The following is a 13,816-nucleotide window of genomic DNA, read 5'->3' as shown; positions in this document are numbered from 1 at the left end:
TCTGACCAAAACATCTTTTTATTCTATCTCCCTCTGTCTTTAACATCCCTAAATGTGTTCTTCACTCATTGAGACTTCCACTCTCCATCCCTCAGTACTTTATTGAGCAATTAGCTCTGGTCTCACTTCACTTTCTTCCCTTTTTGTTTTCAACCCCTTAGATAATCATATCAACTCTGCATTGGCCTCTTCTCTCATATCTCATATCTCTTGTGCCCTTGTCCTATTGTTGCTCATATATCTTGTCCAATTGTCAGCCTCAGGTTACTCTAACCATCTCTCCTCTTTGTCCTACTCAAAGGCTGCTAAATAGATCTGGAGAAAGTCACAGAATTCTGCTGACTGGGTACATTATAAATACATGTTTTCCAATATTAACTGGGCCTTTATTGCAATAAGGCAGTACTTCTGTTCCTCCCTTATTGCTTCTCTACATCACTTCCCACGGACCCTCTTTTCTTCTCAAGCCTCTGACACCTACCCCTTATTCTTCTCTGTCGGCTAAGGACTTTGACTTTCCTGAGAAAATTGAGACCAGTGGACATGAACTCCCTCTTCAGTTCTCTTCATCTTGGAACTCTGTGGTATCATCCTTCATTCTTTCCTCCTTCCCAGTTTCTGTTAGTGAGGTGGCCCTTCACTTTGCCAAGGCCAACCACTCTACATGTGTACTTGATCCAATTCCTTCCCATCTTTAGCATATTACAACTTCAGTCATCCCTTCTCTCTACTGTTAAACTTCATCTTATTTACTGGTTTCTTCTGTACTGTCTTCAAACACATACAAGTCTTTCCCATCCTTAAAAATTCTCATTAGGAGAAGATGTGGAGTAGAAGGGACCTGCTATAGCTCTCCCCGCAAAGTCCTCAAAAAATCTGTAAAAAAAATGACTCTAAACAAATTCTAGAGCAGCAGCAACCACAAAATGACAGACTGAAGGAAATTTTCAGCATAAGATAATCTAGAAGGTCAACAGGAAGAGTCTATTGCATCAGGCTGGGAGTGGAGCACAATTTGACATGGGTCACACCAGCATAGAACGAGAAGGAGTAGGCCTTAAAGGACTGAATTACTGGTGGCTGCTGTGGATTCCAGACTTCTCAACCCACAAATGCTAAAGACAGCTTCAAAGGTCAGTGGAAAGACCTCTCACCTGGATGAGAAGGGAGTGTGGTCTAGACCCAGTCCTAACCCCAACCCTAGGGCAGCTGCAGCCACTACTGAAGAAGAGCCTGCTTCTGGAGACTTCCACTTAACAAAGCTCCAAAGTCAAGTAACTGGCTGGAAAAATGAGCAAACAGGGGAGAAAGAAACAGACTATATAGAGTCTTATTTTCTTGGTGAAGAGGTATTTTTCTTACGTCATTGGTGATGAGGAAGATCAAAACATATAGGCAGAAAAAGATAACAAAGTCAAAGCTCCCATATCCAAAGCCTCAAAGAAAAATATGAATTGGTCTCAGGCCATGGAAGAGCTCAAAAAGGATTTTGAAAATCAAGTAAGAGAAGTAGAGGGAAAATTGGGAAAAGAAATGAGAGATGCAGGGAAAATCATGAAAAACTGAGTCAGCAGCTTGCTAAAGGAAAACAAAAAAAATGCTAAAAAAATAACATCTTTAAAATTAGACTAACTCAAATGGCAAAAGAGGGCCAAAAAGCCAATGAGGAGAATGCCTTAAAAAGCAGAATTAGCCAAATGGAAAAAAGAGGTCCAAAAGCTCACTGAAGAAAATAATTCTTTAAAAATTAGAATGGAAAAAATGGAAGCTAATGACTTTATGAGAAAATCAAGAAATCAAAAACCAAAAGAATGAAAAGACAGAAGACAGTGTGAAATATCTCATTGGAAAAACAACTGATCTGGAAAATGGATCTAGAAGAGATAATTTAAAAATTATTGACTACCTGAAAGCCATGATCAGAAAAAGAACCTAGATATCATCTTTCAAGAAATTATCAAGGAAAACTGCCCTGGTATTCTAGAACCAGAGGGTAAAACAGAAATGGAAAGAATCCATCAATCACCTCCTGAAAGAGTTCCTAAAAGAAAAACTCCTAGGAATATTGTAGCCAAATTCCAGATTTCCCAAGTCAAAGAGGAAAATATTACAAGTAGTCAGTAAGAAATGATTCGAGTATTGTAGTAACATAATCAGGATAATACAGGACTTAGCACCTTCTACACGAAGGGATTGGAGGGCTTAGAATATGATATTCCAAAGGTCAAAGGAGATAGAATTAAAACCAAGAATCACTTACCCAGCAAAAGTGGGTATAATACATCAGGGGAAAAAATGAAACTTCAGTGAAATAGAGCATTTCTAAACATTCTTGTTGAAAAAACCAGAGCTGAATAAAAAATTTGACTTTCAAATGCAAGAATCAAGAAAAGCATGAAAAGGTAAACAGAAAAAAGAAACCATAAGGGACATATTAAAGTTGAACTCTTTAGATTAGTAAAAAAAGAAAAAAATTCTCATTAGACAGTTATCATGCTATATCTTTCTTCTCTTTCTTAGCCAGACTGCTTGAAAGCGTTATTCTACTCAGTGCCTCCACTTTCTTGTCACTCAGTCATTAACCGTTTGGGTTCTAGCTTCTAATATTGTCACTCAAATAAAAATGCTCTTTCCAAATTTACCAGTGAACTCTTAATTGCCAAGTCCAACCTACTTTTCTCAGTCCTCATTCTTCTTAACCAGTCTACTGCATTAAACATTGTTGACCACTCTCTCCACATGGAAGCTTTTTCCAGTTTGAGTTTTCATGATACTTGTCTTTTTTGGTTCTCTTCTTACCAGTATGACTATTCCTCAGTTTTCTTTGTGGGCTCATTATCCACATTAAGACCCCTGTGAGTTGTTTCCAAGGTACTATTCTAGAAAGGCCCCTTCTCTTCTCTGTCTACATTCTATACATTCTTGGTAACCTCCTTAGCTCCCATGGATTTAATCATGTCTGTGCAGATGACTCACAGATCTATCTTTCTGTCTACACACACACACACACACACACACACGTGTACCCATACTCGTATGTATATTAATTAGTAATTATTGTGTCATTTTAGTTGTATCCAACTCTTTGTGGCCCCATTTGGGGTTTTCTTGGTAGAGATATTGGAATGGTTTGCCATTTTCTTTAGCTTTACAGATGAGGAAACTGAAGCAAACAGGATTAAATAACTGTCCAAAGACCCACAGCTACTAAATATTTGAATCCAGGTTTGAACTCAGGAAGATGAGTCTTCCTGACTCCTGGTCAGGAGTTCTCTCCACTGTGTCAGCTAGCCTCTGACCACGTGACCACATACACGTATCCAGTCTATATATCCAAAGTCTCTTACCTGAGCTTCAGTCTCACATTACCAGTTGCCTATTGGATATTTCAAACTGTATGTCACAGTGACATCTGAAATTCAGCATGTCTAAAACCAGACTTATCTTTCCCACTAAACCTTTCCCTTTTCCAAAATTTCCTTTTCCTTTTCTTTTTGAAGATGCCACCAACCTTTCTTCCAGGTTAATAGCCCTGGCTTGACTCCTTACTTATCCCACATATCTGGCTGCCAAACACCCTTTTTACTTCATGACATCTCTCACATTTGACCCTTTATTTCCACTCACATTTATTACGGTAGGTCCTCATCACCTTTGCTTTTTTTTTTTTTTTAATTTTAAATTATTTTATTTGTTTTTAGTTTTCTACAATCACTTCTGTATATCTTGGATTTTTTTCCCCTCCTGTCCCCTATTTCCTTTCTCCCTCCTTACTCCTTCCCCGAGATGGCATGCAGTCTTATATAGGTTTTACATGTATATTCCTATTAAATACATTTTCACCTTAGTCATGTTGCATAGAAGAATTAAAATGACTGGGAGAAACCATAAAACAGAACAAAACATAACACAGGAGAAACATAACACTGCTTCATTCTGCGATCTAGTTCCATAGTTCTTTCTCTGGATGTGGAAGGCATCTTGCCTCAAGAGTCCTTTGGGAATTTTTTTAGGTCCTTGCATTGCTGTGAAGGACTAAGTCTACGAGAAAAATTCCTTGCACACTGTGGTTGTTGCTGTGTACAAACTTCTCCTGGTTCTTCTCTTTTCACTCAGCATCAGTTCATATATGTCCTTCCAGGCCTCTCTGAACTCTTACTGTTCATCATTTCTTATACCACAACTTGTTCAGCCATTCCCCAGTTGATGGACATCCCCTTGATTTCCAGTTTTTGGCCACCACAAAGAGAGTTGCTATAAATATTTTTGTACATGTGGGACCCATTCCCATTTTTATGATCTCTTTGGGATATGATTCTAGAAGCAATATTGCTGGGTCAAAGGGTATGCCCTTTGGGCATAGTTCCAAACTGCTCTCCAGAATGGATCAGCTCACAGCTCCACCAGTAATGAATTAGTGTTCCAGTTCTCCCACATCTTCTCCAGTATTTATCATCTTCCTGTTTTGTCTTGTTAGCCAATCTGATAGGTGTGATGTGGTACCTCAGAGTTGTTTTGATTTGCATCTCTCTGACCGATAGTGATTTACAACATTTTTTCATAGAACTATAGATACCTTTAATTTTTTCCTCTGAAAACTGCCTGTATATTTCCTTTGACCTTTTATCATTGGGGAAGGACTTGTATTCTTGTACATTTGACTCAGTTCTCTTATTTATTTTAGAAATGAGGCTTTAATCACAGACACTAGTTGCAAAAATTCTTTCCTAGTGTTCTGCTTCCCTCCTAATCTTGGTTGCATTGGGTTTATTTGTGCAAAAACTTTTCAGTTTAATGTAATTAAAATTATCCATTTTGTACTTCATAAAGTTTTCTATCTCTTGTTGGGTCATAAATCTCTCCATTCTCCATAAATCTGACAAATACACAATTCCTTGCTCCCCTAATTTGTTTATAGTATCATTCTTTATACCTAGATCATGTGCCCATTTGGACTATTCTTGTGTATGGTGTCAGACATTGGTCTATGCCCAGTTTCTGTCACACTGTTATCCAGTTTTCCGAGCAATTCTTGTCAAACAGTGAGTTCTTATCCCAGAAGCTGGGATCCTTGGGTTTATCAAACAGTAGATTGCTATATTCATTGACTGCTGTGTCTTGAGTACCTAACCTATTCCGCTGGTCTACCCCTCTTTTTCTTATCCAGTACCAAGTGGTTTTGATGATTGCTGCTTTATAATGCAATTTGAGATCTGGTAGGGCTAGGCCACCTTCCCTAGCATTTCTTTTCATTAGTTCCCTTGATATTCTGTGTCTTTTGTCTTCTAGCTCTAGAAAATAATTATTTTTTTTCTTTTTTCTTTTTTTTATTTAACTTTTAACATTTATTTTCACAACATTTTGGGTTACAAATTTTCTCCCCTTTTATCCCCTCCCCCCCCCAGACCCAAGCATTCTAATTGCCCCTGTGACCAATCTGCTCTCTCTTCTATCATCCCTCTCTGCCCTTGTCTCCATCTTCTCTTTTGTCCTGTAGGGCCAGATAGCTTTCTTTACCCCTTAACCTGTATTTCTTATTTCCTAGTGGTAAGAACATTACAGTTGATCCTAACACTTTGAGTTCCAACTTCTTTAGCTCCCTCCCTCTCCACCCCTTCCCTTTGGAAAGCAAGCAATTCAATATAGGCCAAATCTGTGTAGTTTTGCAAATGATTTCCATAATAGTTGTGTTGTATAGGACTAACTATATTTCCCTCCATCCTCTCCTGTCCCCCATTACTTCTATTCTCTTATGATCCTTTCCCTCCCCATGAGTGTCGACCTTGAATTGCACTCTCCTCCCCATGCCCTCCCCTCTATCATCCCCCCCACCCTGCTTGTGCCCTTGTCCCCCACTCTCCTGTATTGTGAGATAGGTTTTCCTATCAAAATGAGTGTGCATTTTATTCTTTCCTTTAGTGGAATGTGATGAGAGTAGACCTCATGTTTTTCTCTCACCTCCCCTCTTTATCCCTCCACTAATGAGTCTTTTGCTTGCCTCTTTTATGAGAGATAATTTGCCCCATTCCATTTCTCCCTTTCTCCTCCCAATGTATTTCTCTCTCACTGCTTGATTTCATTTTTTTTTTAAGATATGATCCCATCCTCTTCAATTCACTCTGTGCACTCTGTCTCTATGTATGTGTGCGTGTGTGCATGTGTGTGTGTGTACTCCCACCCAGAACCCAGATACTGAAATGTTTCAAGAGTTACAAATATTGTCTTTCCATGTAGGAATGTAAACAGTTCAACTTTAGTAAGTCCCTTATGACTTCTCTTTGCTGTTCACCTTTTCATGCTTCTCTTCATTCTTGTGTTTGAAAGTCAACTTTTCTTTTCAGCTCTGGTCTTTTCATCAAGAAAATTTGAAAATCCTCTGTTTCGTTGAAAGACCATTTTTTCTCCTGAAGTATTATACTCAGTTTTGCTGGGTAGGTGATTCTTGTTTTTAGTCCTAGTTCCTTTGACTTCTGGAATATCCTATTCCATGCCCTTCGATCCCTTAATGTAGAGGCTGCTAGATCTTGTGTTATCCTGATTGTATTTCCACAATACTTGAATTGTTTCTTTCTAGCTGCTTGCAATATTTTCTCCTTCACCTGGGAGTTCTGGAATTTGGCCACAATGTTCCTAGGAGTTTCTCTTTTTGGATCTCTTTCATGTGGTGTTCTGTGGATTCCTTGAATATTTATTTTGCCCTCTGGTTCTAGAATCTCAGGGCAGTTTTCCTTGATAATGTCATGGAAGATGATGTCTAGGCTCTTCTTTTGATCATGGTTTTCAGGTAGTCCCAAAATTTTTACATTGTCTCTCCTGAATCTATTTTCCAGGTCAGTTGTTTTTCCAATGAGATATTTCACATTATCTTCCATTTTTCCAATCTTCTCGCTATGTTCTGTGATATCTTGCTTTCTCACAAAGTCCTTAGCGTCCATCTGTGCCATTCTAGTTTTGAAAGAACTATTTTCTTCAGTGAGCTTTTGAATCTCCTTTTCCATTTGGCTAATTCTGCTTTTGAAAGCATTCTTCTCCTCATTGGCTTTTTGAACCTCTTTTGCCAATTGAGTTAGGCTAGTTTTCAAGGTGTTAATTTCTTCAACATTTTTTTGGTTCTCCTTTAGCAGGGAGCTGATCTGCTTTTCATGCTTTTCTTTCATCTCTCTCATTTCTCTTCCCAGTTTTTCCTCCACCTCTCTAACTTGATTTTCAAAATTCTTTTTGAGCTCTTCCATGGCCTGAGCCCATTGGGTGGGCTGGGACACAGAAGCCTTGATTTCTGTGTCTTTGCCTGATGGTAAGCATTGTTCTTCCTCATCAGAAAGGAAGGGAGGAAATGTCTGTTCTCCAAGAAAGTAGCCTTCAATAGCCTTATTTCTTTTCCCTTTTCTGGGCATTTTCCTAGCCAGTGACTTGACCTCTGAATATTCTCCTCACACCCACCTCGCTTCTGGGCCTCCCAGCCAGCATTTGGGGACTGAGATTCAAATGCTGCTTCCAGCCTTAGGGCTTTTGGCGGGGGCAGGGCTGCTACTCAGTGTGAGAATTAAGTTCAGGTGCTGGGGGGGGGGGGGGGGGGAGGGCTGCCTCTCAGGCTCAGTTCCCTCAGGGGGTTTATGCACAGACCTTCCACAATGGATTCAGGCTCCCGCCCGCTTGGGGAGCCCCTGTCTGCAGCCGCCTCTCAGCTTCTACCTCTGGGGGGGGGGGGCCTGAATTATGGGGGCACCCCACTCCCCTCTCGACCTGCCAAAGAGACTCTCTCACCGACCCCGTCACCTGTGGGCGGAGGAACTTGTGCGGCCGCTGGAGATCCTGTCCCTGAAGCCTGCTTGGGTCTGTTTCTCTTGGTGCCAGGGCCGCGGCCGCAGCAGGTCTGGGCTGGGCTGGGCTCCGTGTCTGCAACGCGACGGACCTTTTGCGAGAGGTTTGCAGGTCCCTCTGTGGGTGGAGGGACCCCCGTGGCTGCTGGAGATCCCGTCCCCGAAGCCCGCTGGGATCTTTTCCTCTCGGTGCCGCGGCCGCGGCAGGGCTGCACTCAGCTCCCAGTCCTGGCGCCCAGTCCGCAGCGCGAAGGACCCCCCGCGAGAGGTTTGCAGGTCTCTCCGGAACAGAAATCTCCCTCGCTCCAATATTTCGTGGCCTCTGGGTGCAGAATTCACCGTGAGTTGCTCCCCTGTAGCCAATCTGTGGGTTGTGGGTTCGGAGCTATGTGTATGTGCGTCTTTCTACTCCGCCATCTTGGCTCCGCCCCTCTAGAAAATAATTATGTGGTAATTTGATTGGTATGGCACTGAATAAGTAAATTAATTTAGGTAGAATTGTCAGTTGTATTTTATTAGCTCAGCCTACCCATGAGTAACTGATGTTTTTCCACTTCCTTAGATCTGACTTTATTTGTGTGAAAAGTGTTTTGTAATTGTGTTCATTTAGGCCCTGGGTTTGTTTTGGCAGGGAGACTTCCAGATATTTTAGAGTGTCTACAGTAGCTTTAAATGGGATTTCTCTTGTTAGTAATATATAGAAATGCAAGTGATTTATCTGGGTTTATTTTGTAACCTGCAAGTTTGACAAAGTTGTTTATTATTTCAAGTAATTTTTCACTTGATTCTCTGGGATTCTCTAAGTATATCATCATGTCATCTGCAAAGAGTGATAACTTAGTTTCTTCTTTGTCGATTCTAATTCCCTCAATTTCTTTTTCTTCCCTTATTGCTAAAGCTAACATTTCTAGTACCATATTGAATAACAATGGTGATAATGGACATCCTTGTATCACCCCTGTTCTTATTGGAAATGCATCTAGCTTATCCCCGTTGCATATAATGCTTGCTGATGGTTTTAGGTAGATACTGCTTATTATCTTATGGAAAGTTCCATTTATTCCTATGCTCTCCAATGTTTTCAATAGGAATGGGTGTTGTATTTTGTCAAAAACTTTTTCTGCATCTATTGAGATAATCATGTGGTCTCTGTTAGTGTTGTTGATGATATGATCAATAATGCGATAGTTTTCCTAATATTGAACCAGCCCTGCATTCCTGGTATAAGTCCTACCTGATCATAATGTATTATTCTTGTGATAAGTTGCTCTATTCTTGTTGCTAATATCCAATTAAAATTTTTGCATCTATATTCATTAGAGAAATTGGGCTATAATTTTCTTTCTCTTTTTTGGCTCTTCCTGGTTTAGGTATCAGAACCATATCTGTATCATAAAAAGAATTTAGTAGGACTCCTTCTTCATGAATTTTCCCAAATAGTTCAAGTAGGTTACATATAATATGCAGGGTGATCGTCTCAGGAGTCGCTGCTATTACCTAAGTTACCTGAGGTTCTGTGGTTGTCTCACGCTCAGCTCCCATCCTGAGCTGATATGTTTGAGAATCCTCAGTGCAGCTGCTGCTCCAGACCGCCCGGGGCTTCTTGCTTGGCTTTGTTATGGCAGGGTCCAAGCTGATACAGCCTGTGAGCTATGTGCTCCTCCAGCCCCATGCAACAGATCCTTCCTGTTGACCTTCCAGTCTGTCCTGGGTTGGAAATCTGCCATACTCTGTCTCCTGTTGGATTCCATCTCTAAAATCTGTTCAGATTCTCTTTTTAGAGGTATCTTAAGGAGTTTTTCTTAGAGCTTAGGTGAGTAGTTGCTCTTACTCTGCCATCTTGGCTCCTCCCCTCCCTCGTCACCTTTCAACTAGATTATTACAGAGGCCTCCTAATTGGTCTCTTATCTTTACTGCCAAAGTGATTTTTCTTAACACAAATCTGACCCTGTTGCTCTCTCACTTGGCAAACTCCAGTAGCTTCCTATTCTATAATCAAATATTAACTCCTTGGTTTTGCTTTTAAAGCCATATACGATCTGGCGCCAACCTACCTTTCCAGCCTCACTGATCATTACACTCTGCAACACTCTGCATTTCAGTTATACTGGTGTTTGTCTTTCTTCTCATTGCCTTTGCCCTGATGCCTGGAATGCACTCTCTCTTTATCTCTGCTTCACAGAACCTTTTTTTTTTCCTTCAAGATGCAACTTAATATATTCCTTTCTAAACCACTTTATGTTCATTCTCTTTTTATTCTTTATTTGCTTATATAAGTACATATTGTCTTCCCCATTAGAACTTAAGCTCTTCCAGAGTAGGGATTGTTTCATTCTTTGGAGAGTAAGATTGTTTTAATCTTTGTACTTATACAAAGAATACCTAATACTAATACAAAATAACTTTGTACTAGTAGAGAGAATGTGCTAGTGCCTATCACAATGCCTTGCATGTGACAGGTGTTTAATAAATGCTTGTTGATTCTATGATTGAGCTCTTATCTTTTCACACAGGATGACCCTTCAAATATTTGAAGAGAGTGAACATATCCCTTTAAATACTGTCTTCTCCAGGCTAACTATCCTATTATTCTTTCATTTTATCCTCATAATATATCGTCTCTGGTCCTCTCATCATTCTTGTTTGGAAAGCTTCCAGCCTATCACTGGCATCCAGAACTGAATGCCATATGTCTGATGTGGTTGAGCCAGGGCAGAATTTAGCATGACCATGGCTTCTGTTGTCCTGGACACTCCATCTTTTAATGTAACTTGATATTAATTTGGTACTGCACCAAACCATTGAGTCATACTGAGCTTGCAGTTCATGAAAACTCCCATATCCTTTTTGTATGGTTTAGCCTAGTCTTGTCCTGTCTTGTACTTATGAAATTAATTTTTTTAAGTATAATAGTTTAACATATATATCCATTAAATTTTACCATATTAAATTTGGCCTAAAGGTCTAGCCCATTCGAAATCATTTAGAGCTTGACTCTCTCTTTCCACATATCCTTCCCAGTTTTGTGTCATTTACGTATATGTTAAGCATGGCATTTTTCCTTTTATCAAAATGATCTATAAAAATGTTAGACAGCAGAGAACCAAGCACACATCCCTGGGGCACTTCTAAGAGGCTTTGTTTAAAGTTGCTGTTAAATCATTAATGATTATTCTCTGGTTCTATCTATTCAAAGAATTCCAAATCCATAGAAATGGATTTCTGACTTTCCCACCTCTGTCCTTCTTTTCTTAAGGAACACTGTGAGTGACTTTGTCAGATACTTTAGTAAACTTCAAGTAAACTATATTTACAGCATTCCTGGTCTGTCAGTCTATTAGCCATGTCAAAAAAGGAGATGAAGTTAATTTTTCATTAATTGTTCTTCTGATGATTAAAAAAAAATCCTCTTCCCACCTCATTGAGCTCTCCCTTGTAATAAAAAGTTATGCAAAATCATCTGAGAGTCAACCTGAACAGAATGCATTATCATGCACTCTACCTAAGGAAGGACTGCACTCTATTTCATCTCTTCTCCAGGGCGCAGGTATTAATTTTTATGGGAACTCATTGTTACCTTCGTGACCTGTTCTTGATTAGTCATTGAATCAGCAAGCGTTTATTAAACACCTGCTTTCTACCAGACCTTGGGTTAACGGTTGGGGATATAAAGGAAAAAACAAAAATTCCTTGCCCTCAAGGAGCTCGTGAATATTGGAGAAAACAACATATACACACAACTGAATTAAAAATATATGCAAATCAAATGTAAAGTGATTTGGGGAGAGAGATTAGTAGCTGGAGGTATTAGGAAAGATTTCATGTAGGAGATTATGTTGGAATACTAAATCCTGCATGAAGAGAGTGCATTTTAGTCCTGGAGGACAGCCTGTGTAAAGCACAGGAGGTAGGAGATGGAATTTAATGTCTTGGAAGCAGCAAGTAGGTCTGTTTGGCCAGAACAAAAGGTATGTGGAGGAGAGTAATGTACAGTATTATGGCTTGGAAAGGTCGACTAGAGCTAATTTTAAAAGGGATAGAAATGCCAAATAAAAGCATCTATAACACTTTCAATAAAGGAAATAATATTTGTATGTCAGGACTTCATCTTGATGAAGCCATGACCCTTTCTGATCACCACTCCATTTTTAGATGTCTGCTAAGTCAGTCAAAGCTCTAATTAAGCGCCAGCTATCAGCCAAGCACTGTGTTTGGTACTTTGTATACAAAGACAAAAGTAAAGCAGTTTCTGCAAATGTTCCTTTTGGTGGTAAATTCTAGAATTTTATCAGAGATCAAAGTCATATTCATTGGCCTGGCATATAGTTTATGGACTCTTATAATCCTTTCCTTTTTTGACAATTGAGATGTGTCCTGTTCTCTAGTTCTGTAGTACTTCTCCTATTCTTCATAATGTTTTAGATGTTCCTGGCAGGGATTGACTATCTTATTTGACTTTTCTTTCAGTACCTTGGAATACATTTTGTCTTGATCTGATAACCTGAATTCATCCAGGGCAGCTGGGTATTTTCTTATTCTTTTCCTGCTTATCTTGGGTTTGTACTTCCTGTTAGCACTTTTTGTTTTTTTCCTTCCATTCCAAAGAACAAAGACTCCTTTCTGTGTAGGATTCCTTCTGAGATTTGAAGCTACAGACTGATCAGTTTCATTGTCCCCCATATTCCACAGCATATAACTGATCTTTAGTAGTATTGTTTGCCTCTTGGCTTCTGAGAGGTCTTAAAAGAAATTTTAGAATTTTTTTCTTAGGTTTATGAAGCAATAATTTTTTCTGGTTTAGAGAAATGTATATCATCAGTAAATGCATTGAAAAATAAATTCCTGTATTGATGATGTTATTAATAAGTAAGAAGTAACAAGAAACATTTTACTCATTTTGCTCTCAAGACTAAAGATTTTTTTTAACGTTTTTGTTGTTTATACCACAGTTGATTTCAGTGTATTTCATTGATGATTTTCCTTACTTGTTAACAGAAGAACAAGATGGTGAAGAGGGCGAGAAAAGACGGAGAAAGAAAAAGGCCACCAAGAGGAAACGAGATGGAAGAAGTCAGGAGGAAGGGGCCTTGGCTTATGACCTGAAGCTGGATGACGTGCTTGACCGTACCTTAGAAGATGGTGCCAAACAGCATAACTTAACAGTTGTCAATGTGAGAAACATCCTTCATGTGAGTAAGGCTGAGGTGGGTTTGGGAGCAGGGGGGCCAGCAGGAGATATGAGGCTAGGATGAGGAGGAGGGCCCAGAGACAGAAATTTATTGTGCAAATCAAATCATATTCAATTCAACTTAACAAATTGTAAGCACCTATTATCTGTGGAGTACTGTTCCATGTCCCATATATTCAGAGATGAAATAAAACACAGTCCTTGCTGTCAAGATTTGCTGCTGGTAAAATTTGCCTGAAAATAACTTTTACTACACGTTAGAATACAATAAATATAAAAGAAAGGTTCAGATTGATTACAAAGGGAGATTTGAAAAGACATACATCAATTCTATCTGGAAGTTCAAGGAAAGCTTCATGGAAGGGTTGGTACCTGAGGTGGACTTTAAAGGAAGGGAAGCATTTCAGCAAGTAGAAATGGAGGAAGAAAAGGTCCATATTAAAACAGAAGGGAGAGTGTAAGCAAAGGCATAGAGATGGAAGAGAGTAGGACAGGAGTAGACCAGTTTAACCAAAAGGAACAGTGCATTAATAGGATCATCATGAGAGATAGCTAGAAAGATGGGCTGGAGTCCGAGGCCTTGTAGGCAGCAGGTAGCCAGATATTTTCAGGGTGATGCTTTAGGAAGGTTTTGTAGGCAGTGGTGTAAAGGATCGATTGAAGAGGGGAAAAATTGGATGCAGGAACACCAGTTAGGAGGCTATTGCAACAGTCCTTTTAAGAGGTGAAAAGCAAAGGACCCAAAACAGAAGTTTGGGGGACATTCTTTGTTAGTGAGTGTTAATTGGATGAAAATCCAGAAGAGTAG

The 13,816-nt window shown here is 39.6% G+C and overlaps 1 protein-coding gene across 9 annotated transcripts in view; it reads left to right on the top strand.

The window, feature by feature from the left end:
* The window catches only part of GON4L (gon-4 like), a 92,802-nt gene that overhangs the window by 29,466 nt on the left and 49,520 nt on the right, over window positions 1-13,816 (top strand). For 8 of the 9 annotated variants that reach the window (XM_072637814.1, XM_072637815.1, XM_072637813.1 and 5 more), the window contains one exon: window positions 12,816-13,009. In XM_072637814.1, coding sequence (XP_072493915.1) covers window positions 12,816-13,009 — 194 coding nt within the window. Of the gene's footprint in view, window positions 1-12,666; window positions 12,687-12,815; window positions 13,010-13,816 lie in introns of those variants that run through there. The other variant, XM_072637821.1, reaches the window with a different exon arrangement.

Source organism: Notamacropus eugenii, chromosome 2 (genome assembly GCF_028372415.1).
Source record: "Notamacropus eugenii isolate mMacEug1 chromosome 2, mMacEug1.pri_v2, whole genome shotgun sequence".
NCBI classification, from domain to species: Eukaryota; Metazoa; Chordata; class Mammalia; order Diprotodontia; family Macropodidae; genus Notamacropus; species Notamacropus eugenii.
This window is presented reverse-complemented; position numbering and strand designations above follow the sequence as displayed.